The sequence below is a fragment of the Leptonotus elevatus genome, chromosome 3 (genome assembly GCF_054856555.1).
Source record: "Leptonotus elevatus isolate MCC_2025b chromosome 3, RoL_Lele_1.0, whole genome shotgun sequence".
NCBI lineage: Eukaryota > Metazoa > Chordata > Actinopteri > Syngnathiformes > Syngnathidae > Leptonotus > Leptonotus elevatus.
The window spans coordinates 95596-122881 of NC_141241.1; the positions used below are offsets into that span (position 1 = coordinate 95596).

Genomic DNA, 27286 nt, shown 5'->3' on the forward strand with positions numbered 1-27286 from the left:
AACAACACCCCCCAAGAAAGGTGCAGGGTTGCAGCACTCATCCCAACCTCTTCCACTTTGAGCCAGGAGCAACCGTAATCGTCATGGCAACCAGGCTCAACTCAAGCCATCTTCAAATGTTTTTATTTCCAAAATGCATAAAAGTGTGTTGATGACATGATAAAAAGTGCAACAATGACATCGACAGTCGTTACCTGGAGAATGTCAACATTTTGATGCAGTGGACGGAAAACATGGACAAGGTGCGCCATCAAAAGGCCCGTCTGGACGCAGTCCGTCGTCCGTCAGTGGCGACGGGCCAATCGCGACATGCCAACTTCCTGACTTCCAAATCAAACTCTCAAAATCCCCTCGCAGTCAAATGCGCGTTTGCAATCATCCATCGCCGCCGACCCCCCGAGTGGCTTCCTACGGGATTTTCAGGGGAAGCGCCTCCAGATTTGGACGTAGCGGCGCTCACAGGTGCTGGTCCAGCTGCGCCAAGAGCATCCGCAGTTCCCCGAAAGCGCAGCCGTGCCGGCCCACCTGCGCCGCTTTGCTCTTCACCACGTTGTTGATGTTCTGTAGCTGTTTGCAGCACACGCGGCACTTTTGCTGCCTGGAGAGGGTTGGAGGTTAAACGGGGGTCCGACGGGGGTCAGACGGGGGTCACACTCTGCGTTTCACGTGACCGCTCACCGTTCCTCTCGCGTGACGTCCACGCCCACCGAGGGCCCCGCCCTCAGCATGTCCCAGATGAGCGGCCAGAAATATTTCATGATGATCTTCAGGGACGTGCAGCCGCACTGCATGTAACTGACACGCGCACAAACATAACAAACACGCACATTGCACGCACAAACATAACAAACACGCACATTGCGCGCACAAACATAACAAACACGCACATTGCACGCACAAACATAACAAACACGCACATTGCACGCACAAACACGCACAAAGTCACTTTTTAAAGCCAGCAGTCCGTAAATGAAGTTTACAAGTGACTTGAATCGTTGCAATGAGCAGATGGCGACAACCCCGCCTCACATCATAAATAGATAAATAAGTCACACCCACTTTTGACACGAAAAAGTGCATTTTCAACTGACATGAACAAAGTTCATTTCTATTAAAAATGAAACGAAGACAAACTTTTGGACTAAACAATTCCGCTTAAGATAAAAATGACAACTGGCTTTGCCAATACTTAATTGAAGTGCATATTTAACAGTAAATGAAATTCAAATAAAATACAGCCTTGTTGAACCAACATAAATAATTGCTTAACTCATTTGATTACCAGTTCGTCAAAATGGCCGCAAAGCTAACGTCGCTGGCATCACTGGAGTGAGGCCCAAATGCTTGCTTGTCATTGTCAGGTATGTTTTGCTTTTTCTTTCTCACTACCGCCTCCCGCAGGCGCTCGACTGCAAGCGCTCTCACACTCATGTTATTGGCAATATAATCCCCAAAGTGACGACGAGCAGCTGGAGTCTGACGACGTGCGCGGCCGTCGCAAGGCGCTCGTCGTGACGTGTCCATTTGAAAGGCATCAACTGACCTTTCGTATTTACTCTGCAGCAGTTTGTCAATCTGAGGGAGACTGCTTGCGCACACGTCCAGTTTCCATAGCGACCTGAAAGCACAAACGCACACGGTGTGTCGTCCGCATGGTGTACACGGCCGCCGTGCGTGCGTGCGTGCGTGGGACTGACGGCTGCACGTTGATGATGTTGAGGACGTCCACCACGATGGAAAGGTCGTCCATGGCCACGGCGGCGTCCAGGGCGCTCTGCGGACACCAGCACACGTTATTTGGCACCCCGGCACCAAAATACATTCTCAGCCACCAGATCAAAGACAAGTTGCAAATATGGCTGAATGAGTATTGACCGCGGTGCCAACATGTACTCGTTAGTCCCAAGGACAACACGAGGTGTGTTCTACGAATGGCTCACTGGTGAGAAACAATTGTGACTTACTAAGAAGAATGTTAACATTGATGTATTTATTGAAAGGTAACACGGTACACGTTTCTTCAGTACCAAATATTCCGAATTTTGTTTGAAAAGAAAACAGATTGTCTTCAATTGGACAAAAAATACTGCTTGCATTTAAGGCCAAATATAAATATATAAATATATATATATATATATATATATATAAATAAATAAAAATAAAAATAAAAAAAGGCCATATTTCTGCCGACGGCGTCAGAATGGAATGTGGGCCATGCCTGGTTTGAGTGAAGGTACGAGTTTTGTGCTAGTCGACTGCGTGTGCGTGACCCGATTGCTGATTTGCAGGTCGGAAGGGCAAAAAGCCATCTTGGAGGCGATGGCGTTCAGATTTGTGGCCGACCTTTAAGACTCTTTTTAATGTAAAAGAAATTTAACTGGACTGCCCGCACGTGTCCAATTGTTTGTCAGAGTTCGGAAGTTTGTTGTGGACTTTTGTTTAAGCTCTTGTCGATGCAAACGAGTCGTTCGGCGCCGCCGCCGAGACGGACGGATTTGGACGGACGGATTTGGACGGACGATTCGGATTATGTCAACTCGGTCGCCTCATTTGCCAGCCTTGCAAAATATCAACACACAATTTCTAAAGATTAAAGTCACTGAAAGACACAAACGCTGATCTACGGAAGAGGATTAGGGCCAGTGAAGAGAGAAATAAAAGTTGGGATTCTCAGAATTCTCACTTGAAAGTCAGAATTGGGAGATGAGATGAATTCACAATTCTGACTTTCAAGTGAGAATTCTGACTTTAGAGTCATAAAAAGAAAAGCCCAAACCTCTTTTTGTTTGCACGCGTTTGTTGATGTTGCGTGAGCGCGACTGACCTTGATGCCGTGGCGGCCCCACACGTCCCTGACGCTTTGCAGGTTCTTGTGGCGGTTGGCGAGGACGACGCACATGGTCTTGTGGCCGTTGCGGATGTGGTTCAAAACCTCGTTTTCGCTCAGGATGACGCCGCGACGGCCCTGCGGGGAAAAGCGCATGGCAGGCGAGACAAACGGCGCCGCGAGAGCACCACGGCAACATTTTGAAAGGAAGCCTCACCGACAGGAAGTCGGCCACGTTGAGGCCGCTGGGCTCGTGCCTGCCCACCGGGAAAATTTCCGGCGGCGGGGGAGGGGCCGGCTCGCTGGCGGGCGGGGCGGGAATCGGGTGGCCCGGGGCGGGAATCGGGTGGCCCGCGGCGGGCGGGGCGAGAGGTGTCACGCAGGCCACTACCGTCGGCTCCACCCTCTGGATGCGAGTGACTGACGGAGAACCCTGTGGTACACGAGCGCGCGCACGCACACACACACTTTGAGAGGCGGCGCACACTTTGACGGGGACGACGTCGTGTTCGCTGACCGGCTGCTGGTCGGGAAAAAGCGGCGAGTTGTTGACGGGCGGTTCTGAGGAGGAGGGAGATGGCGACGGCCGTCAGACCGTGTCATCAAATGACGTGATGCGACGTGACTCACCGTCCTGGGGCGGGGCGGGAAAAGGCTCCGGCATCCTGGGAGGCGTCCGAGCTGAACGCAAAAATCGGGCATGAGTGACAAGCGAGTCGCGTCGGCACCTGGCGTGACGTCACGTGCGCACATATGGCATTGCGGGGCTGGAAGATCTCACGGTAGTCTTGCGCGTTGTGGATCTCGGCCGACGAAACTTTCTCGTCAGCCTCGTCCTCGCTGGGGCTCCGCCTTTCGCCCTCGGGACTCCGCCTCTCCGCTTCGGCGCTCCGCTTGAGGCTGCCGACATCACGGGGAGACGTTACGCCAGGCGGCAGAAAGTCACGCCGCACGAGAGCCGTCACCGCGTCTGACCCTTGGGATGGCCGTTGGTAGCTGCGGCGTAGCTTGGCGTCGGCGGGCGGCGCCGGCGCAGCCTCGTCATCGGCGCCGGCGGCATCGGCGCTCCTCTTCACGTGCTTCAGGTCCACCACGTAGGTGGACACACCGCTCAGCTGGTGAGACACGCCCATCTGGCACGCAAAACACACGTCAGCTGCCAACCGTGCGCAAACGACTCAAATCGCTTCCACGTTAATTGCATTCCGTCACAATTCATGACATCAACCTTATTATTGCATCATCAGACGAGATGCGTTTTTAACTTCCTCCTACCACTTTTGAACATGTAAACTCTTTTCTTTCTTCCTATTCTTGTTGTTTTTACTTCAACTTATATTTTATACCTGTAATGCGTTTTGTGTTTAATCGATGTTCATATGTTCAATAAAACCATAAACAAAACAAAAAAACAACAACAACAAAATGAAGGGTAAAATTGGGCAATTCTTTGCACCAAAGCAACTTATTACGCCTCATTAGCGTGAATAGAAATGTGGCCCTTGAACCCAAACGATTGCGATGGCGGCCTCCGGTGCGAGTCATTTGGGAAAGGCCGAACGATACGCACCAGCTGCTGGTTGCAGAGCGCCAGGTCAGCGAGCGGCCCCCAGCCCACCGTCACCGCGTCCAGCCAGCGCTCGGGTTCCCACGCGCACACGCGAAGGACGTCGGCGTGGCCGCTGAACAGGCAGCTGCCGTCGGCACTGAACGTCACACATCTGCAGACGCAAACACAACATTATTTGGACGATGGCGGCGACCAGCGGGTGCAGGCAACCCGGGTTGCCGGCGGTTAGCATTTGAGCTCTTTCCAAACTGTCCCCGATCGCGAACCCTTCTGTGCGCACTTTGGCTAATAGCTTCCTTTGCTACATGTTAGCATGCCAAGTGTTAGCATTGAAAGGATTCTCATTGGACGCATAACAGCGAGCCAACAAGTTCAACGTCCAAAAGTTGATGGACGGTTGACATTTGGAACCGACGTGACCTCAACGTTGTGGATTTGTGAAGGTGCTCATTTTGGAGCCAATCAACACCTCATTTGTGTCCTTGTTAGCCTACAAGCCGACGAAACGCAGTCAAGAAGCTTTGAAGGAAGGTTTCCAGTTCTCAATCATTTTTAAATCCCACCAATCATGTGCAAAAAAAATGCTTGACCACATCAGTGTACATTTTTGTTTGTTTGATCGGGCTAATGATGACACAAAGCTGACGTTTGGGTTGGGCTGAATCCCAAAATTGGGCTAATTCTCCCGCTTAGGGTCAAACGCTAAGCTAGTATGGCCGAGAAGAACAGCTTGCGTTGAAGGGACGATGACTGAGCTCATTTTGGGAACAATTAACTTAGTTCCCAAAAATTCATCATTCTGAATTTTGAAAGTTTGTGACCTCAACTGTCAACTCGTTGGCGTAGAACATCAACTTCTCCAACACTGACAGGCAGGATTTGTTGGGAAAGAAAAAAAATGGAGCAGGATCGGGAATTTGTTTACCCACAGACCGTGATGAGTCTATTATGAAAAATTCTGACCAGATTCTGGATCCATTCACAAAATGTATGTGATCATGGACTGCTCGTGCACTTTGACCCCTTCCGGATACGCCTTTGGTCACATGGATTCACCTGACGGCAGCCGTGTCCTGCAGCGCCCCCACCTGGCAGAACTTCTCCAGATCCCACAGCCTCACCCACCTGCGCACACGCACGCACACACGCACGTCCTGATGGATGCAATGAGGGCGCGCCGGCGCGTGACGGCGAGGCCTACCCGTCGGCGCCGCCCGAGGCCAGCAGGTACTCGTTGGGGTGAAACTTAATGGCGGCGACGGCGGCCGTGTGCGCTGTGAACTCCGTGATGGTCTTGGCCTGCTTCAGGTCCCACAGCTGTCGCCGAACACATCAACATGTTACAAGCTTCATTGACGGCGCGTCATCAACTCGTGTCCACGTGAATGACGCCGATGCGTCCGTTGCGTGCAAATACGGCAGTTGAAGGGCTTCTGAGGCCACGCCCTCAACTCAAAAGCTCTCCTCTTTCTCAAATGTGAAAAGGCCACCGATGTGTGAAGCCAAAAAGCAAATTGATTTTTTTTACTTTTGTTGGAAGGGAATGCCACTGGACTAGATGATATTGGACTTTGTAAAAATAAATAAATAATAATAATCCAGTGTCAAGCATGAAACAGCTCGTCCTATCCAATGTGCAGTGTCTGCCTTGGCCACAGGAGGGCAGCGCTGTCAAGCCAGTTTCGTTTTTATCTCCAACAATCAATGGCCCTGACGCTTATCGGATGATCTGCTTAAGTGACGCTAACCTTAGCACGTCAATTGCATTCTGTATTCTGTTAGCATAAAGCTCGTGGCCATCGACCATTTTTGGGTCTGCTGAGTATTTTTGGGTTGGTGACCCGCCCCTTACCTTGACCGTGCAGTCGTCACCGGCCGACGCCAACCACTTGCCGTCCGGGCTGAAGGCCACGCTCCGAACGGCCGCCGTGTGACCCTGGAAGAGGTCGCGGTCACGTGACCTCCAAGCCGCCAATCACATCAAACAAAGACGCGGCCGGCCAGCAGCTCACCTTGTACCTGTAAATGGGACCTTTCCGCCGCAAGTCCCACATCTGATGCCGGCCGTGGTCACGTCACACGGGACAAGGTCACATGACGTTAGCCGACGTAAGCACACACTCACAAACACACACACACACACACACACACCTTGATGTTGGTGTCAGTGGAGCCGGACACCAAAAAGTCCCCAAACGGATGGAACCCAAAACTGGTGATGCTGGATTTGTGTCCCGGTAGAGTCCGCAACACTGCGTCCACGCACACACACAGCAAGCTTCAAAGTCGGAGCTGATTCCAAAGCAAGTGGAAATGCAGACAGATCAAGAGCAACTGCAGCCGTCCCTTGTTTATGGCGCCGTTCACCGAAAGGCAGGAAATAGCCAGCTTGTCGCATTTAGTGGGCGGGGCGCGCCACCGTAAGGTCAATTGACATGTGCATCCACGTCCAACATTATCCAGCGCCATTACAAATATTTCACTAACAATACGAACAAAACATTTGCTCCTTCCAAAAGCCCAAAATGTTAAATATGTTATTGCCTACATCAGGGGTGGTCAAGTTGGGTCCTCGAGAGCCACTATCCATCTTGTTTTCCATGTCTCCCTCCTTCAACGCAGCTGAATCTAATGATCAGCTCACCAGCAACCTTTGCAGAAGCCTGATAACGAACCTGATCATCAATCAGGCGTGTTAGCGGACAGAAACATGGAAAACAGGCTGGATAGGGGCTCACGAGGACCCAACTTGGCCACCCCTGGTCTACGTGCTTGATGTTTATGGCAATGTCCACGTTTGAAACACTTGGCTCTTGCCAGGCGCGAAAGGATGACAAACGCGGGACATGCTCAAGTCCTCCTTCTTGGCTGGCTGGCTCCAATCCGCACCAACATCAGCCAGTGTGCGCGTTTGCGTGAACGCAAAAGCAAAACGGGGGAAAAAAGCAAAGTGCAGTACAAGGGACGGCTGCGTACACAATCGGTGAAAAGAAGTAGTGAGCGCAAGTATGAAGGCGGCTGGGAAAGGACAAGACAAGACAATGAGGAAGTGTTCTGACTCTTGGCGGCCTCCAGGTCCCACACCAGGACGGATCCCGACTGCGAGCCGGTGGCCAACTGCTCCTCAGACGCGCTGAAGTGGACGACCTCCACCGCCTTTTTGTGCCCGCACAGACTCTGACAAACACGCACGTAAACATGACGGCCAGCGGGTGGCGCGAGACGGCGCGGCGGCACGGGAAGTACCATGATGCAGTTGGCCTTGCTGACGGACCAGATGTTGACTTTGCAATCCTCGCCTCCGCTCGCCAGGAGGCGGCCCGTACTTTTGCCCAGAGAGGCGCAGCAAACGCGACTGGCGTGAGCCTCGAACTCCTCTGCACGCACGCACGCACGCACGCACATACAGGATAAGCCGTTGGTGGAAAGGGCACGCATGTCGCCACAACAGAGCCGGCGTGCCGGACGACGCGTGGGGACAAACAGGAAGTGAGACTCACGCAGACGCCAGGAAATCTTGGTGGTGCCGGCGGCCGCCGCCATGACGACACTCGCCTGCCCGCTTGTCCTTGCCGACCTCTGTTGAAAAACATTCCCACGACACATCATGTCAAAGGCCTCAGACGGGCTAACAAAAGTAGCATTGTTAGCATAGAGGTTGAAAACGCTGCACGCACGTCACTTGTTTGTGTAGCGGAAGCCAAACAACGGCAACATGAACACACACACATGCTAACGGAGGCCCGCTGGGTCGGGGCCACCCTAACTTCACCGACGCTGGTCCGAGGGAGCCGCTCTTGCTTTTCTCATAGCTAATATTCAATATTTGGACTTTGATCCACTCGAATGGATCCATCCGATTTGTTCCTTCGGGCCGGTCGTGCACATTCCGTCGGCACCGTTTATTGACGTATCGCGTACTAATCCTGGTCCTCGACGGCACAGTCTTGCAGATTTGAGATGTTTCTGTCCTGCAACACACCTGATTCTAAAGAATCGTTAGCCCGGGTCCTGATGAGGAGGCGCAAATATAACCACATCACCACCCCGGTCCTAAAATCCCTCCACTGGTTGCCACTTCAATACACGATAAAAATAATAATAATCTGCCTTCTCACCACAAATGCATTCATCAAACGGCCCCTCCTCAGCCTCCCTTTGCAATGCCACAGCACACCTTTGCTCCTCCTTCTCCACCTGCTGCCTCCACCAGCCTCGGTCCAGATTCGCCACCATGGGCGACACGGCAGACCAGAGACCTTGAGGGCTCCACAAAATATGGAAGTAAAAAAAATAAAGGCCTCAAGAATTTCTTTTTTTTAAGGCCTACTATTCTTTTTAACCGTATTGTTATCAGGCTTCTGGAGAGCTGATTCGTATGAATCAGGTGTGTTGGAGGACGGAAGCATCTCCAAACTCCTACAGGACTGATCCGTCCCTCGACCAGCAGGATTGGGAAGCCTTTCTATATGCTAGTATTTTTGGGGGTTCGAGCTCAAGTCCGGTCGTCCTTCGAGACAAAACGAGACATGCAGCTTTTTGTGTTTTGAAAGTTTGCCGACCAAGCCGGCATGCGAACCGACGACTTTCGGAAGGAAGGCCTTCAACTTCAAACTGGCTCCGGACGCATCATGAAAAAGTTGGACAATGGATGAGCACCAACGTGTCAAGTCCGAACCAAAGTAGACTCGTAAAGACGCGACGCTGAGCGGACGAAGCTTCCAGAAAAAGGCGAGCGGCAAAAGCCTCCAAACGGCGGCTAGCTCGTTAGCCGACAGCAGGCGTTAGCGCCGACAGCAAACAAGCTCGAGACGACACACAAAAAAAATAAGAGGGGAAAAAAAAGCAGCTCAGGGAGGTCAGCAGAAGGTCGACTTGTGCTTGTTACCTGCTGAGCTCAGCTGCAACTTGGAACTTGTCGCCGTCCGGAATAAGAAGGACGATGTTGACAAATGGAAGCGCGTGCGCACTGCGCAGCTAAGCAACTGGCCGTTGCCGAGAACGTCACACAGAGGCCGCCCATACATGTCAATGCCAATGACTCCCATTGGGAGAAGTGAAGCCACCGGCGGCCATCTTACGTTGCCACACGCGAAGCCCGCTCAACTTGGATACATTGATTTCTCCGCGTTTTTACGTTATTTTCTGGCTCTACGGCGAAAACGCCACCGTGTCTAACTTACACTTGTACCAATACATCTGGGAGAAGTGCTACATGTACATTTCATTGCTAAGAAAACACGTCATTTTCTCTTTCCGGGTGACCAAACTTTCGTTACGAAACGGCAAAACGTTTGTCACACTGCTTTTAATACAAAAAGCACAACGCTGCTCATTTCACTTCCCACAATTCATCACACCTGAGGACCATGTGGAGTTTCCACCTTTATTAAAAATCACATAGAAAAAGCAAAGCATTCAAAGATTTTTGTCAGTCACTTCACACACCCGAGGAAGCCCAAATACGGTTGGCCTCGCGTATTCGCTCGTCTGATTGGCCGGCTGGAGCGAGAAGAGCGTCCCCATTGGGTGCAAACTTCAAAGTCCAAAATCACTTGAAAGATACAAACGGTCTAAAGTGCAAGAAATCAAACACTGTTGTCATGTGGTCGTCGTCGCCACGGCAACGCCGCCCCTCACGCCGCCATCTTCAATCGCCCTGCGGAGAACAAGTGACAGGTGAGGTGATTCGCTGTGGGCGGAGCTCCGTGAGGGAGGGGCTTCCGCCGAGCAGCTTTTAGCAAAAAAAGACCGCCCACCGCCGCCTTGAAATACATCTGCAAACAACCAATCACGCCACAACCTGAGGACACGGGGGCGGGGCTTGCAAGGTGGCCATTGTGTGAGCAAAAGCATGAGCGAATGTGTCGTCTGCTGTCGTCTGCTGTCGTGCACGCGTGCACGCGTGCGGTGCGATGTGACGGACGTGTGACGAGCTTTGCTACAGCGACTTTTTTTCATTTTCATATCATTTTGACTTTCAAATTGTTTTCTTAGTTTGTATTTTGTTGACGCCGCAGAAGCGCGTCTCCGCGGATGTCTTCATCGGCGCCTTCAAAAACAAGCAAGCACGCATCCGCTGTGTCCAAATTGACAAGTTGCGTCCTCACGAGAACCAATTTGTCGGCCGCATGACGTCAATCCCGGCGCACTCGACCGCACGCACGCACGCACAAATGGCGTGTCGGCCATTGCGCTACCGACAAGCAGCATCGACAGTCCGTTGCTCCGGAAGTCCGTCTGACCGTGCGTGCGTGCGTGCGTGTCTCGCCTGCCGTGATGACGGACGCAAGCAATCTTGTGAATTTGGACACGAGGAAAAATTGAAGACAATCCAACGGAAAATGTCCTTTGCAGTCATCGTATGGTGGAACGCTTGCAGTCCTTTGGAGCGGCGTTTTGCGCAAATGTTTGCCATCACATGATCTTTCCGCAACAACAATTGTTGGCGCATTCGCGACACGTCTCCTTATTTGGCGGCTGTCGCTCACATTTCCGCACACGCCAACATTTCCTCTCGACTTCTTTCAAGTGCCCCCCATTTGGAAAATGACAAGATGGCGGCCCGCTCACGTCAGGGCCCAGTCAGCGTTTTGGGTGCCGGTGTCGGTACCAGATGTGACGGGGCTGCCGCGTGCCATCGGGGCGGTCCGACAAATGATCCGGTGGACGGCAAACATCGGAAAGGAAATATTCAAGATGTCGCTTAAGTGACAAAATGCGCAGACCGAAATTGTAAACACTTAAACAGACCTACGATTATAAAAGCAGGATATCTTGCATAAATAATAATTAGACACATTCATTGACTTGAGATGTGACAACTATTGTCAGTTTCGATTGCTAATGTGTTTTTGTGATTTGCGACCAGCGGAAAAAGAAACCAAACCAAAGCGACCACGACCGACTCGCTCGCGCATTTGGTCAGCGCCGCTGTGGTGACATCATCGGCAATCAATTGGATGATCGGTTTCATCTTAAACTAACCTGCTTTTATATTCTTAGCTTTATTTGCATTCTTACAACATCGGTAGGCGACCCCGATACCGTCGTGGCAGCCCCATCGCAGCTGGTACCGACACCGGCATCCCCTGCCGGTGATACGCAAATGCAAATCATGGCTGACCTGGCTGCTTATTTGAAATTTGGGAATCCGCCGACGTGCTCATTTTGGAATTGTGCTCACGCGTCGCCAAACGGCGAGGCTGCAATCCATGACGAAAGCCGCGCGTGCGCACACGTACCCGTGGAAAGTTGCGAGCCGGATTTCCGTCGAGAGCCGCCGGCCGTTCTGGAGGCGGAGTTTAGGGAGGAGCCGGCACTGCTGCTACGAGATAAGGGGAGGGGCCCCGGGGTCAGGGGGGGCGAGTCCATCTGCACGCACACACGCAAGTCATACGGTCAAGCCCCGCCCACATTTGCAAGCAAAACCTCCCGACGGACCTGGCGGGGGCGTCAAAGGTCATTTGAGCTGAGGCCCAATCGGATCTCGCAACAATCTCAACAAACAAGGAAAAAACATTTCCGATTATTGCGCCGGGTTGGAAATTTCCACAAGCACGTTGAAGGGCGCCGATTGTTGGACATTTTGAACGGAAACTTGCCAGCCAAATGCAGACGGGACAAATCATCATATTTGATTTGAATTTGAAGAAAAAGAACAAACAAACAAAAGAAAACTTCCGGGAGGACCAAAAAGCGTCATCCAAATTCCCAAATTTTTTTCTTCAAATTGTCTTTTTTTGTGTTTATAATTATTATTTTGTTTTTTATGGCATTTCAGCTGACCTCCAGGCTTTGGTGCGTGGGCGAGGACGAAGCGGAGCGGCTGTCGGGCCTCCTGGAGGCGGAGCTTGAGGCGTTGAGCTCCACGCTGCGAACACGCTGAGCAAACTTGAGGGAACACAGCGACTCGCTCACGTTGGCCGGCGCGGGAGACACCTGAAGCACACGCGGTGAGTCGCGCGCACGCGGTGAGTGGCGCGCACACGCGGCTCGACGGCGGTCGCTCGTACCTGCACCATCATGAGCGTCTTGCTGTCCCCTCGCAAGCTGTCCTGCAGCAGGAAGGTGAGTCGCGAGTTGCGGAAGGGCACGTGAGCGCGTTTGCGGCGCAGCGCGTCCATCACGTCGCCCAGCGCCGACAGAGACTTGTTGATGTGGCGGGCCTCGCGCAGGCGCCCGCCCTCGGCGCCCGATCGCCCCACCCGCTCCGAGCCGGCCAGATCCACCAGGTTCAGCTTACCTGAGGGGGAAAGGGCAAAGGTCGTCAGGCGGCGCGAGCGAGCGGCACGAGCGGCGCGAGCGAGCGGCACGAGCGGCACCGCGACGGCGACGGCGTCACCTTGCGTGCGACTTCCCGTGGTGCCGTTGAGTCCCGCCACGCTGACCATGAGTAGCGCGTGGGAGCGAGAACTGCGCTCGTTGAGGTCGGTGCACGCCGTCGCTCGGCTGGCTCGGCCCGCCTCCAGAACCTGAAGTGTACAGGTCAAAGGTCACGCGCTTTGGATGCCTGCCAACGATCCGGACCGTTTGATGTTCGGGAGCAGACGGAAAACGCCGTTGCTTGGTCGACGCCGGCCGCAGCGTCTGATTTTGGTGGCTTAAGCTGACGTCTGATTGGCTGCTGATTTTCCCGCCATCGCTGTGCGTTTGCGAGTGCTCGCGATCCAAATTGGAAACGACGTGTCAGATCTCAGCACTTTGGGATGTTTTCCGTTGGAATCACCAAATCCCGTCATGACTCTCGACGTCAGAACCGGCCCACCGTCCCAATGGGAGGCGATGCCACCGTCATTTCCGGCCACCGATGGCCGCCTTCAAACACTCGCACCCCCAACCGATGGGCGGGAGCGCGCGGCCCGTCTCAACTCAGACACGCTACACGCTCGCACCCGTCGACGGGAAGGCGCAACCGAGAGTCACAAAAGAATTGGAACGTCGCAAACAGGAAACGGAAACAAAACTGATGTGTGAAAACCAGGAAGTCAAAAGTCCCGCCTCCTCCGTGGCATATCTAGCCCATATGTAAGAAGTAGGGCTGAGCCGGTACCGAAACCAGGGTTATTGAAGGTATCGGGTGGTCGTTGCAAATGGAACGAGAAAAATGCAAACTTGGCAATCGTTGCATGCAATCTGAAGGAAAAATGCCTTCTTGGGCATTTCTCTTGTTTTGGGGAGAATTTGATGGACTTGCGGTATCGGTATTTGCCATCAGTAACAGCAGAGTACTCGATCGGTCAGGAAAAAAAAAAAAGGCTATCAAAGAATTGAACATTGATGGTCCATTTGGCAAGTGATACTTCGGACCTTTGAGCTTCTTGATGGAACAATCGGTCAAATGACGAAAGCCGCAAAACATTCAAAAGCAACGTCAAGAAAAACGTCACATCCAACGTAAACAAGTGAAAACATTAGGTAGAAGAAAAGGTCAAAGTTGAGCGTGCGCGAGGCAGCGCGGTCGCTCGGCCGCTACCTGGTTGACGTCGTCAAAGGTGCGCACGGCCACGCGTGTCAGTCCGGGCACGTGAAGTTGCCCGCTGCCGTCGGGATTCATCTTGATGTCCAGCTTGTCCGCCGGATGCTCGCCAAGGAGGTCCCTGGAGGGCGCGCACACGCCAGCGTCACCAGCAGCCAGCCGGCGGCGGCAGGAAGCGACAGATGCTCACCTGAGCGTCTCGTTGTAAATCTCCAGCATGCTGACGCAGATGTGGAACTCCCACTCGTGACTTTTGTCCGACACCCGCGAGAAAAGCAGACGCAGCGCTCGCTGGTTCAGGCCCGGGTCCGACGCCACGCCCTGACGTGCGCACGACACATGACGCATCAACACGCACGCACGCACGCACGCACGCCCATCAAGCCCACCCTAACCTCCATGGTGTAGGTCTTCCCCGAGCCGGTCTGCCCGTAGGCGAAGATGCAAACATGGAAGCCGTCCACGCACGACGTGACCAGCGCCTCCACCTCCTGGAAAACCTGCCAGCAGCCGGCGTCAAAGCACTAGCCGTCTCCAAAAAAGCCGCCGGGCTCGCTCACCTCTTCCTGCGTGGCCTGCGGCGGGAAAACTTTGTCCAGGTCAAAGGTGGTCACCTTGCCCTTTTCGCCCAGGTACAGGATGCCGTCGTCGTCCGGGTCAAAGGTCAACACGCCCTCCTCCTCCCGAGCGTCGCCGACGGGACGAACGCGGCACAGCACTCGGATGTTCCCTGAGAACAAACGCACCGCAGCCGAGCAACGCTCGCATGTCGCGTTCCACAAAGCAACTTTGGAATCCGCGGCAGACGGCGACAAAAGCGCCGTCCGGGACCGGCAGACGGCGACAAAAGCGCCGTCCGGGACCGGCAGACGGCGACAAAAGCGCCGTCCGGGACCGGCAGACGGCGACAAAAGCGCCGTCCGGGACCGGCAGACGCACGTCAACAACATGAAAGAAGCTCTTCGGGGGCCATTTTACTCTCAAATGCAACAGCAGGGGGCAGCGCGATCAAAATCCAACCGAGCCGATCACGTCGGCTCTCGTATCCTTTGAACAGGATCATCAACTTCCGGCGGGAACCAATCCGATTGCCGGTGGAAATTCTCCACATTTGGGACCGCTTGAGGCAAAACAAAAGCTTTCCTCCATTGGTGGGCGGCCATATTGGATGTTGCAATTTGTGCGCAACGGTCAGCTGTGGCAGCGGCGACGGCTCGTACCCGCGCCTCCAAAACTCACGCCGGATGACATTGCATCGGCGTGACCGGCTGCCAAGTCGCAACTTGTTGCTTCTCCCCAAAACGGGTTCCGCCATTCCTCGCATGGAGACAAATTGTGGCGGCAAAAATACAAAATGCGCATTTTTCTTTTTCACAAGCGACCCGTGAAAGCGTTTGTGAAATGATCAGGCCAGTATTTGCAAACGTGACCCGTTGTTCACTTCTTACAATATTAAGCTTTATTTATAAAAGGCGCTTTTTACTTTGCGTTTACGTTCTCTTCTACTCTTTTGTTTTTCTCCTTTTTTTTAACCGTGACTTCGTACCAGCCAAGTTGCCGGCACTTGAAGACGTTTGCTGTTTTGATGACACGACTTGAAAACAGAACTCTGACTTTTATTGTTTTGCTACTTTATAATTCATATTTCTATTTACAAAAGGTATTTATTATTGGTGTTACTTGCCTCGTATTTAATCAATACTACTTTACTTTCGTATGAATTAAAAGAAATGTTGATTTTATCATTAAAAACTGGTGATGTTCCATTTTTGCGAGCTCGACATTCTAATCGCCGTCATCGACCTTTCCTACAGTATTTGTGAAGGGGGGGGGGGGGGGTCTTGAAATGAATGCAAATGGCCAATTAAAAAAACCGAAAGAAGCCGAACGAGTGTGATTATATTTGATGTCCGGCCGGCGTCCATCTTGGAACCGTCGGAAGGCCGACCAACCTTTGAGCTGGACCAGCTGGTTGTGGATCTTCTTCCTCAGGTTCATCTCGCGTTTGTATTTGTCCACAAGCTTCTGGTGGCTCACGCTCACCTCGCCGATCACCTGACAGATCTGCGGCACACACCAGCGGAGAGTGATGGCGACCATGTGACATTGGACGAGCGCACCGAGGCAAATGGCGCCCTCGTCATGACGTCCGACGTGTGGCGCGCGTGGATGCGTTGTGCTCCTTCGCTCCGGGGTGCGTTTGTCCGCAATCAAACGCAGTTTGTGGGTGTGGCCGGCACGCGGGCGACCGCCGCCGCCGCGCGGGCGACCGCCGCCGCCACGCGGGCGACCGCCGCCACGCGGGCTCCCTCTAGTGGCAAAATGAAATTGTGGCAAGAGGGGCCGGTGTGCGTTTGCGCCCTGAAAAGGAGGCGTGGCCTCGCGGCTGCACGAGGGCGTGGCCGCGCCTGCTCAAGCTCACCGTCGCCTGACAATCAAACTTTGGGTTTTTTGAAATTCCGTTTCTTTTGGGACACTTCCGTGGCAACTTGGCGTTTAAGCATTTGCACGTCATGTTTTCCAAACATTTCTTCAAATGACGTTCAAATCAAAATTCAATTTGTGGACAAACGTTCAAGAACAACAACAATAATAATAATAATAATAATAATAATAATAATAATAAAGCCTTGACCTTGTTTTTGATGCCCATTAAACTGCTGGCTGAAAAACAAGCCAGTTGGGGTCCAAAATTGGACCCAGCCACCAACTGGGCTCAATTTGAGAACAACAAAATGTACAAATGCAATTGTTTTCGCTCTTTGGCATTTTTGGACTTGGAATTGATCAATCGAGCAAGCAATTCATTGAATACTGTTGCTACGTTTCTTGCAACAGCTTTCCAACGGACAAATACTTTTGGTGTGATTTTGTGCTGGTCAGCGAGCGTCAACATCAAATCCCAAAAAATCTCCCATGTCATGTCATTTGTTCCCAATTTGAACTTGGACAATTGGAGGAAGGCACACTTGGAAAATGGATCCGCTTTTTTTCCCACCACGGTGGTAGCAAAAACAATCGCAAATTGGCATCTTTGCAAATTTTCAAATTGGAGTGTAGCAAACGGCATTTTTCAATGCATGCTGCGGGCCACAAATGGCCCCCGGGCCACAGGTTGGACACAGAAGAGTTTGTGACGCATCGCTCGATGCTGTGCGTGCGTGATGGTCTCGGGGGCCAAAGGTGATATCAAAATGAGGTGAAAGCATGTCTGGCGAAGGGAAGGAAAGGTCAAAGGTCGCGCTGACCTCACGCTTGGCGTCGTCGATGGCGTCGCGCAGCATGGCGGGGAAGTGGTGCACTTGCTTCTTCAGCGTGTTGTAGTCGCTGGTCAGCGTCCGCAAGGCGGGATGGAGACCCGACAGCTTGCTGCGCACGCCTGGAACACGCACACGCACGCGCACACGCACGAAGTGAGACGCACACGTCGATGGTCGGCCCTCAGCATCCCGCTTCACATGGAGCCATGCATTGCGATTAGGAGGAATCCCAACGGCCAAACGGAATGAAAATGCTCCGTAGAAACACCTCCATGGGAATGACGAGGCTGAATCCGGATGGAATTTCATCGGGAATTTCATCGGGAGCGGCAGAATATTCCTTCGGCCGATCCCAACGAGCGTCATGTGTACGCTTCGTCCGGAATGGCGAGGCTGCGTCCGGCACGCATGCCGCATGCTCCGCCTTAACGTAAACGCGTCGTGACGTCATCGTTCCCACCCACTAAAATGGCGCCGTCTCCCGAGAGCTCGTCTGCGAGAGCAGAACTTCTTTTGAAGTACTTGAAACTCGTTTTTCTCCCGATGTTGCTTCAATAAAAGCGTTAAGACTATCGCAGCTACTGTGCAAAATGAACTCCATCTTGAAAAATCACGCGATCCATGTGCGTGCGTCCCGCGCCGGCGCTGATCCGATTAAACGGGCGAGCATATGAACGGCAGATGGGAATGGGTCACGCCGCATGCAAACAGGTGGCGACCGACCGGGTCGTTTGGACACTTGATTGACGTGATCAATTTCAATTATTGGCTATCGTTTTGATGAGGTCATGTTCAGTAAAAACATTCATGATTCACGTAACGTCGTCCTTATTAAAGTCCAATTGCGACCGCATCCAATCCTCGAATACTAAAACAAGCCCGGAGCAGTCATTTTCTCGCACTCACGTCCAATCCAATTTTCAGAACCGTCAAAATGGCTGCTCTGGGTGTTCACTCCAAAATCCATGCGACTGGTGGATCCAATCCATTTTGCAAATCGGAATCCATTGGAAAGGGCAAATCGGGCCGACGAGGGTTCGGGCTCTGACCTGCCAGGTTGTCGTGCACGGCCTTCATTTGGCTCTCGGCCCTGACGAAGGCGTCCCGGATCACGCGCTCCTTTTCCTCCTTCAGCTGCAGCAGCTCGCCGTCCAGACGCTTCTGAGCGCGGCCCATCTCGCCGTCGTACACCGCCACCTGCAAGCAAAGGTCACGTTGGCGCGACCTTGACGCCGGGATGCGCCTTTTCAAAGCCCCTTTTGGGCGTGGCCGCGGCCCGCCGCTGACCTGCGTCCTGAGCTGAGCGCACGTCCGCTGCGACTGCTGCAGTTGCGCTTCCATCTCTCTCAGCAGGTGGCGCTGCACGCAAACTTGCTCCTGCAGCAAAGCGTTTTGCACGCGCAGCCAGGACGCGCACTCGCCCGCCTCCTCTGCGGTCTGACGAGCACACCGGTTCGCGATTAACAGTAGCGCCGCACGTGCGCTCTGGCAGGCGTGAAGTGCAGCAGTACCTGGAGGGGCGGCGGCGGCCCTTCGCCGAGGTCGCGCTGGGAACGGGCCAGATGAGGCGCGGCGAGGTCCGGCGGCGAGGCGGCGAGGTCCGCTTGCCGGCGCAAGGCGTCCACCTGCGCGCTTTTGTCCAGCAGACGTCGCTCCACGTCGGCCAGCTGCCGCTCTTGCTGCCGGCCGCGTTTCTCCCGGCCAATCAGCTCCCTCCGCAGGGTCTCCACTTCCTGGGCACACGTTCGACATCGGTCGCTCGCTCGCTAAGTAAGCGAGTACAAATACTTCCCGACTGTCGTCGAGTACATTTGGCAGCTAACTATCACAAAAGTGGGAAAAAAGTTGCCGCTGGCTGCAACTCGTACGTTTAGGTTGCAGCAATTGATAGCTTTGGGACAATTGGAATTTTCTTGCCTCAAGCAAGTGAATTCTTAACAAAGCGGCCGAATTTAAAGTGTACTTGACTCGAGTGTGTATTTTCGAGCACACTTGTGTGGACTTCGGTCGTCCGGTCGGTCGGTCGTCCGGTCGGTCGGTCGTCCGGTCGGTCGGTCGTCCCGTCGGTCGGTCGGCCCGTCGGTCGTCTGACCTGAGTGCAGCCGCAGGCGCCCTCGGAGGAAGTCAGCTGTCGTTTCAGACTTTTGTTCTCCAGCTCCAGAAGCTCCAGATGTTTCTCCAAGTCCGTCGCCCCCTGCAGGAGCAAAAGCCTCATCAGCATCCTTCCCAACCGCTTTTCAGGAAATTCCTCCCCAAAAACCACCGCAGATCATTTGAAGGAAAGAATTTGGGATTTTTGTTTCAAATTGCGTGAACATTTTCTAGGATCTTTTCTCTCGAGATCGGGTTCGTCACCGCGTCGCGTGTCCACCATTTGTTTTGCCGCTTGTCAATTTCTTTTTCATAAGCAATATGGCCGCTTCGGGCTGTCGTAAGAAAGCTGACCAAACTGAGCACGTCACCAAATCACGACGCGGACCGCGGCGAGCCGCTAACGGCCAATTCACACCGACTGCGGAACCGACGCGGCGCCTTTTCCGTAGGCCGCCGCACGGACTGCGTGCGTTGCGGGAGCGCCCCGCGTCTGGAAACCTGCAGCCGCCAGACCTCAAGATCACGAAGGTTCACGGTGGCGAGTTGACTTCCCGCCATAACAACCGCGTCCTCTTGCTAAACAACAGCCACACTTGCCTGCTGTCACGCTTGTGGACATTTCTGGGACGCTTTGTGTTTCAAGTGTTATTTTGTCATGTTTAATTGATTGTGAGCTTGTTTTTTTTCCTCTTAAATGTCCGACTCGTGTCATGCTACGTCGTTCGCTCGCTTCCCTCCCCCAAAAATGAGCTTGCAAACGGTTTTATTTTGAAATATAGCGGCTCGACCTTGACGCCGACGCTCGACTTCCTGTCCGGCTCGTGTCGTTTCTTCAGCTTCACGAAAATGCGGCGTCCGGAAAAATGGAACGCTTGCGGAAGCGCGCTGCCGCTGGTTCGAATTGACACGCACACTCGAAGGCTTTCTCGTCCTTGCGGCGGCCGGACGCAAAAGGCGCCGCGTCCGTTCCGCAGTCGGCGTGAATCGAGCCCGACGACGGCCAGGGAGCACATCGGACGTCCTCAACATCCGTCAAGCGCCGAGTTCAACTCACCGGTCCGGAGCCGAGTCCAACCACGTCTTGCCTTCGCTCCACAAGATTCTTCTCCGCTTCCTCCACCTACACACACGCGCGCGCGCACGCACACACACAAAGAGTATCACTTTGTGAAAAACGTCAAACTTGAGCTTATCAAGATTTGACGGCCATCTGAAAGGATTTTTTTGTTTTTGTTTTGTGGTGAAGGATCGAGAATGGAGCCACTGCCGCCAACACGCGAGCCATCAAACCACACTTGGCTTTTGTTTCTTTGAAATCACAACTTTCGCATTCCTCACATGACACGAAACAATATTTGGAAGAAATGAAAGGGAATATTATTTGACTCATGTAATTATTGGCAGCAAGAGGAAAAAAAGGAGCGATTGTTAGTCCTGCTCACTCGAGGTCAAATTCAACTTCACGCTTGTCAAAAAGTCAAAGTCACCTGACAAAGTTCGGCTTGAGCCGCATTAGCCGCATTAGCTTCTGAAAATGTGTCTCAAGCCAAACTGTCCACTTTTTGACTTCCTGGACGTGCTTCCGGCACCTCAGCCCAACCCGACAGGTTTGGCGAGCGCAAACGGTTCGCTGTCGCCCTCTGCTGGCTGCACGGACACCCAGACGGGAAGCCGTCAAAGCAGGAAGCGCGAGGAGGAGATGCGGAAGCAGCAGGACGGCGCCAGGAAAGGCGGCTCACAGCAGCAGCACGCCGCGGCCGCGCCTTTCAGCCGGCGTCTTACCTGGATGAGCAGCTGTTGCCCGACTGCGTTTGATTGGCTCAGCTGAGAGAAGGCGGGGCTGGGCAGGGACAGGAAGGAGGCCTCATCCTCGCCGTCACTCATCATGAAGTCCACAGAGCTTGCTGTACACACACGCGTGCGCACACACACACACACGCACGCACGCAAACACACACACGCTTTTTGCAACTATATTGGAGACTTGACAGGCACTTGCGCGCCATGTTGTGTGTGCGCGCATACGAGCAAGACGTGCGTCCTCAAACACGATTGGCTCATTCGAATCCCGTCAACGAGCTGGAAGCAGCTCCGCCTCAGCAGCGAGGTCACGTGACGCCACGCGAACGGCCGCAACAAACATTCACGTACCGTCCAATGAGAAGTCGTCCTTCCAGAGGTCCTGCAGGCAGGGGGCGTGGCCGAGGTCCCACGTCTTCCGTGCTCCGAGCATGACCCCGGGACCGGACGGCACCCTCAAGCGCGTCTGCGCCGCCTGCAACGCAAGACCTTCTTGACGTAGGGGGCGGGGCTTATTCTCCCATGTGCCTAATTAAGTCACTCAGGTTTTTGTGTGATCGGATTTGGATTTAAGCGCGCCAAAAGACGATTCGCCAAAGCCAAGCGACCGCGAGCGTGCCAACACCTTTTGGGTTTTTTCTTTCTTTCAGACAATCACGTGCGCAATCGTCACGTTTCAAAAACGAAAAAGACCAAACTTTGAAATGATTCCACTTGACTTCATTCGGCCACGAAACATTTGAAGTTCATTTCTTCACAAGTTGCTTGATGAAAAAAAAAAAAAGAAGTTCGGGGCGTTTTCAATTGAAGAGAGAGAGAAAAAAGTTTGCCAGGATTGTGACTTTATTCTCAGGGTTAAAGTGAGAATGGTGAGAATCCTGCCAAACCTTTTGGACTTTCATCTCAGAATTGTCACTTCAAAGTGACAGTTCTGAGATGAAAGTCAGAATCCTGCCAAACCTTTTGGACTTTCATCTCAGAATTGTCACTTCAAAGTGACAGTTCTGAGATGAAAGTCAGAATCCTGCCAAACCTTTTGGACTTTCATCTCAGAATTGTCACTTTGAAGTGACAATTCTGGGATGAAAGTCAGAATCCTGCCAAACCGTTTTTTTCCTTCCGCTTCTCTCCACTGGCCCAAATCGTCTTCCGTATCAGTCAACACGTTTCAAATGCCACATTCTTCCATCTTGTGATGGGTTCAACTCACTCATCGCCGACGGCCCCCAAAATGCCCAAAGCCACCCGAAGCCGAAGCCGGAGCTTCCCCTTTAAGACCACCAAAGTGGCCGTCAAGCCAACGAGCCAGGCGCGCAAACCACTAGGCCACTAATACCAGTTGATCCTGTCCGACAACAACAACAATAACAAGTCAGCCATTGTGCCGCCGGCATTCCTTTCATTGGCAAAGCTGCCAGAGTGCAACGTCGTCACACACACGAACCAACGGCAAGCGAGTCGGCTCGGCTCGACGGACGAGCCGACCACATTCAACATGAAAGCTGACATTTGGATTTCATTGGTTGACCAATTCCACAAACATGTAAAACCTTCAGGATTCCGGACCTGGAGGACCGGAATGGGTCGCCGCCGCCGCCCCTGCCTGACGTCGGCATTTTTGCAGTCACGAGGGTGAGGTTGGGGCCAACGTGCAGCCGGGGCCCCGCCAGGAGCCGCTGACGGCCGGTGAGCAGCTGAAGTGAGCCGCCGGCAGCAAGTCGGGAGCGCGACACGGACCCGCTGACCCGCGGTTCTAATCAATGTGTCAAGCTTTCCGCTGCTGCCGTTTGCCTCTCGTCAGCGGCAAAAACCAACAAAAGCACGACAACCTCTGCGGGATTTTTTTGGGGGGGCCTCGGCTGCCGTCAAATGGAGATGCCCATGCAGGCCACGCGTCCCGCCCAAGAAAGGCGACTCGGGTTCCTCACGTCACACGGGAGGCAACGCCCCTTAAAGGCGCAAGTCCAACACAAGAATCCAAACGACAGCACGAGTGACTTTGGACTTTGGTCCCGTCGTCCTCGCGTGATTGGTTGGCCTCAATTGTCAAGAAAAAAAAAAAAAAAAAAACATGCCCTTCCTCGCCTTCTCTTGCTTTTCAGACAATAGAAATACACATATACATATATATATATATTTTTTTTTTACATGATGAACAAATGGAATGCAAAAACTGCTGCTGGCCGCGTTTATGGGGGGGGGGGGGGGGGGCTGATTTTGTTTCCTTTCAAGAAACATGAAAGCGGTCGACGAGGCCTGATGCCGCTCACAAATCATCAACGCACACACCAGCCTGTTGTAGCCGCATGCTAACGCAAGATGCTAACGCAAGAAGCTAACGCAAGAAGCTAACGACATTTGACGGGAAGCATCGTCACGGAAACCCAACAGGCGTCTTCTCACAGTCTTACCTCCGTCCAGCCTTCATCATCCTCCTCCTCTTCCTCAGTTCAGCCTCACTGCGACACGCAGCAGCAGCAAGTGTATCACGCGCACACGCGCGAGCGCGCTTTCATCCTCTCCGTTCCCCCAGCAACAGCAGGGACAGCGTTACAGCTTTAGCTCCGCCCCTCATCCCAAGCCAATAAATATTTCAGCAGCCAGCGGAGTAAAGCGACGAGCGACGAGCGACGAGCGCCCCCCCCCCCCCCCCCCCCCCCCCCGCAAACCCCCCCCCCCCCCCTCGCCCCCGCGCTCGTCATTCGCAATTTGCATCAGCCGTCAAACGCCGCATGTGGACAAGGCGCGCAGCAAAGAGAAGCCCCAGAGGTAGGTGTCAAAGGCATGGCCCGCGGGCCGGGGCCGGCCCCTCCGGGTGTCCAACGCGGACCCGCTTGAAAATGAGGATTTGCTGACTGACGTGGGCTGAGGCGCTCGCAACGAAGGCCCACGTTGAGCACAAACGCGGTCCGGCAAAACGTTGCAGCTGTCGTCCAAATGAAGCGCAATCGCCACCAGTCGTGTCTGACGTTTGTGTGTTTATTTTGTCTTTATTTGTTTTGAACACTCCAAGAAAAGAAGAAAAAAAAGAGGGGGGGGGGGGTTGGGGGCAAGCCATGCAGCAATATAATCCAATTGACGAGTCCTTATAGGTCACGAATAATTGACTTCCTTTTCCCCACTTAAGTGATTATTGTTAACAAAAGATGTCCGTTTCTTCCACAATGTTTTACATTCGAGAGAGAAAATGATCTGCAAGTCGGCTGCTCCAAGATCTTGCATAACGTCCGTCCGTCGTGCCTCCCTCAACCACTTCTTACTGCAGCCTGTGACGTTTGCAGCAGGTGCCCGTCTTCCATCTTAACTCGGTTGGAATCAAAGACTCCAAAGTCCCCTTCCGACTTTTTAGCCCCACGAGTTGGTTGACACTTTCAATCACTTTGTCCCGGAAACGTGCGACTTTTGTACACTCCCAGAAAACATGAAAATGCTCCCACAATTCCTCCAACATTTGCCACATTCGCCATTTTTACTCTGACGTTCCTTTACTCGCGGAGTGATAAAGTGAGGCACGGTATTTTGCAAGCAACATGCAAAACCTGCAGGACTCCGGCCCTCCATGCCCACTTCTGGACTCGTCCATTCATCCATTTTGAATAAAGACAGCAAACTGAACCGACATCAAGTCAAGATATCAGCGGCGGAAGAAGGCGACAGGTACGGTCAGGAGTCGGGTCGGGTCGGGTCGGGTCGGGTCGGGCCGGTGGGCTTCGGTCAGAACGCCAGGGCCGATTTTGCTCCAGATCAATCAGTTGCGTCTGCATGAACGATTCCTTGACCTCGGCTGTTCCTTCATCGGCCGCCGCAACTCTGATGTCCATTTCCTTCATGTCAGCATTAATAGCAGTGAACCGCCGCGTCATCTCCTCTCGAAGCCCGAAAGGTCTTTGCGGATCGGTCCCGTTGCTTCGCTGACCTCGACCTGAATTGCGGCAATAATTCTAACTCTTCTAGCCTGCGAGCTCGAACGTTAAAAAAATGAACCGCAGGCTTTGCAGCGACGTGCAAACATCGGCGAAGTTGACGATGGATGATTGGTCGCTGGACGGCGCCACAATTTCAAAGGGCAAGTCCAAACAAGAGAAGACCGCCCCGTGTTAGCTCCACTGCAAGTGGCGGGCGACTCGTTTCAAGATATTCTTAACTGATGGTAAAAAAAAGAAGAAGAAGAAAAAGGCCTCGTTCGACGTCTTTACCGTCGAACGAGTCAGCACGTTTTGGGCGGGACAAGTCACAGATTCCAACTGGAGAAATCGGCAGCGGGAAGCCAACCGACATCCGTCTGCCTCGCAGGAGCAAGAGACACTTCATTCGCTACTCCAGCCAATCAGAAGCATTTCTGCCAATGACGTCACGGAGAAAAAAAACGTCAGATGTTACACGTCTTTTCCTTCACCGCCGTCGTCATCCGGCCGACGGGCTCGTTTGACGTCACGTCCACGTACGACGAACAACTTTCCGAGTCAATTGGCCGCGGTATCGGTCTCGGATACGAATGAACGCCAACGTGGCGGATTGTCTGCCGCGGGAGGGTAACGATCGACCGTCTGGCCGATCGCCAGCAGTCACGTGACAAGGAAACTCACAATGTGAAGGACACGCGCTAAAAATACACACTTGATTCAATCGATTCCACTCTCGGGTGACCGCAACATCTGCGTCTGTCCACGCGCACGCACTATTTATGCAGTTGAGCGACACGCCCTGACACACACGCCAAACCACGCAGTGTGTGTGTGTGTGTGTGTGTGTGTGTGTGTGTGTGTGTGTGTGTGTTCCAGATGTTCCCACAGATTTCTAGGACGCGTGGTTTTATTTCAAAATACATGAGATAAGGGCGCCCCACTGTGGCCTTTAAAGACATTACACATAATTTATTTTGTAAAAAATAATCATAATCATAATTAATAGCAAGTCTAAGAAAATGTCGTTTCAAAGACAAATGATGGCCAATAAGATAAAAAATACAGAATCATTGTTCTTTTTCTTTTTAAAGACAGCAGTTTAAAGATTGGATTTCATTAATGATGATTTAAGCAACATTCAAACATTCCTTCCATTTGACTTTTTTCTTTCTTTTGACATTTGAGCTTTACGTTGTGTTTAACCTGAAATTTGATGATGTTGGTTGGAAAATGGAAGGATGAAAATAATTTGGACTTTGGCTGTGCTCGTTGAGTGTCTTTCTGTCAGCATGCCTTTTTTTTCCTTTTCTTCTTTTTATTTTATTTCTATGACGTAATATACGGCAGGCTGAAAATCGATCCGGCAACTCGGGACAATGGTGACGTCTTCATCATGGCGTCATTCGGGTTAAATCACGTGACCAGCGTCGGCGCGGACGCCAGCTGTCAGTCAAACGAAACACCCCCGTCTCCATGGAGACGCGACCACGTGAACCTTTTGTGACGCGAGCAAACACGAACGACAAAAAAAAAAGAAAAAGAGGAAAGTTCTCGAATGACAGAGCGTTTGTCAGCGTGGAACTTTCTCGAACGACGAGCAGACACACCGACAGACACACAGACAGACACACACACAGACGACACACAGACGACTTTTGTCGTCGTACCTTGTGTGAAAGGCGGCGACTCTTCTCGTCTCGTCGTCCCTTTTCTTTTCTTTTCCTCGGCTGACGTGTCGGTCGGTCGGTCGGTCGGTCAGCATGAATGCGCAGCGCGAGTTCAAGTTTGGACTTTTTTTCCCTCCCTTAGTGCAAGAGACTCGAAAAGCGTTGGCGCCAGTGGAACTTGTCATTTCCGGTGGCTTCCCGCCGCTGCCTTCATGGACATGCAGACATGTGGGAAAAAAACACAGCAGCCACGTGACAAGAGACGATCGTCATCGTTGTTATTATGTGCACGTGACTGGGCTTATGGGAAGAAATAACATCTATAGTGTATGAATCATGGACATATTGATCCTTTATTTATTGGTAATGAAGGATTTCCATGATTGCAGTTGACGTGGCCTACACATAATTAGTTAATCTCGTCAAGTTTTTATAATCAAAGAAAAGTCTCAAAGGGTTGCACAAACTCATAGATGACAAATATCACATGCCCTGATCTGAAACCGTCCAAAAGGGCAAGTGAAATTATGAAACAAGGGAAATAAATAAATAAAAACCCTTAAGGAGGGACCACAAATGTGCAATATCCATCATTTTCCCAACCGCTTATTGGGGGGATTATTATTTGTCGTCAACAACGGCGACATCTGGTGGCTCAAGAGAGTTATCGCAGTTTAAGGCGGTA

At 52.6% G+C, this 27286-nt stretch overlaps 2 protein-coding genes across 8 annotated transcripts; both read right to left on the reverse strand.

Moving 5' to 3' along the window:
* Positions 1 to 107: 107 nt before the first annotated feature.
* katnb1 (katanin p80 (WD repeat containing) subunit B 1) lies at positions 108 to 9460 on the reverse strand. 5 transcript variants are annotated; one of them, XM_086070727.1, is made up of 19 exons: positions 9286 to 9460; positions 7898 to 7976; positions 7644 to 7774; positions 6549 to 6649; positions 6410 to 6451; positions 6250 to 6333; positions 5599 to 5714; positions 5454 to 5522; positions 4398 to 4548; positions 3803 to 3960; positions 3579 to 3727; positions 3458 to 3508; positions 3345 to 3388; positions 3045 to 3260; positions 2825 to 2965; positions 1698 to 1774; positions 1544 to 1618; positions 679 to 795; positions 108 to 598 (listed from the first exon to the last, which is right to left on the reverse strand). In XM_086070727.1, exons 1-19 carry the CDS (start codon positions 9443 to 9445, stop codon positions 457 to 459), a joined length of 2103 nt encoding a protein of 700 aa, XP_085926853.1. In that variant the 5' UTR covers positions 9446 to 9460; the 3' UTR covers positions 108 to 456. The 5 variants fall into 5 exon arrangements, with proteins under 5 accessions (XP_085926853.1, XP_085926857.1, XP_085926855.1 ...); XM_086070731.1 differs by lacking the exon at positions 9286 to 9460 and adding an exon at positions 7457 to 7574; XM_086070729.1 differs by lacking the exons at positions 108 to 598; positions 679 to 795 and adding an exon at positions 7457 to 7574 and having other exon boundaries at positions 932 to 1618; positions 9286 to 9430.
* A 304-nt stretch (positions 9461 to 9764) lies between these two features.
* On the reverse strand, positions 9765 to 26839 carry kifc3 (kinesin family member C3). 3 transcript variants are annotated; one of them, XM_086071459.1, is made up of 19 exons: positions 26602 to 26839; positions 21381 to 21504; positions 21012 to 21133; positions 20284 to 20349; positions 19228 to 19329; positions 18647 to 18868; positions 18423 to 18572; positions 18185 to 18332; positions 17124 to 17254; positions 15828 to 15939; positions 14436 to 14605; positions 14271 to 14375; positions 14066 to 14196; positions 13873 to 13996; positions 12742 to 12871; positions 12413 to 12642; positions 12186 to 12338; positions 11642 to 11771; positions 9765 to 10056 (listed from the first exon to the last, which is right to left on the reverse strand). In XM_086071459.1, the coding sequence occupies exons 2-19, from the start codon at positions 21460 to 21462 to the stop codon at positions 10034 to 10036; spliced, it is 2331 nt and encodes a 776-aa protein (XP_085927585.1). In that variant the 5' UTR covers positions 21463 to 21504; positions 26602 to 26839; the 3' UTR covers positions 9765 to 10033. The 3 variants fall into 3 exon arrangements, with proteins under 3 accessions (XP_085927585.1, XP_085927584.1, XP_085927586.1); XM_086071458.1 differs by lacking the exon at positions 26602 to 26839 and adding an exon at positions 23441 to 23630; XM_086071460.1 differs by lacking the exons at positions 11642 to 11771; positions 26602 to 26839 and adding an exon at positions 23441 to 23630.
* Between the last annotated feature and the right edge of the window lie 447 nt (positions 26840 to 27286).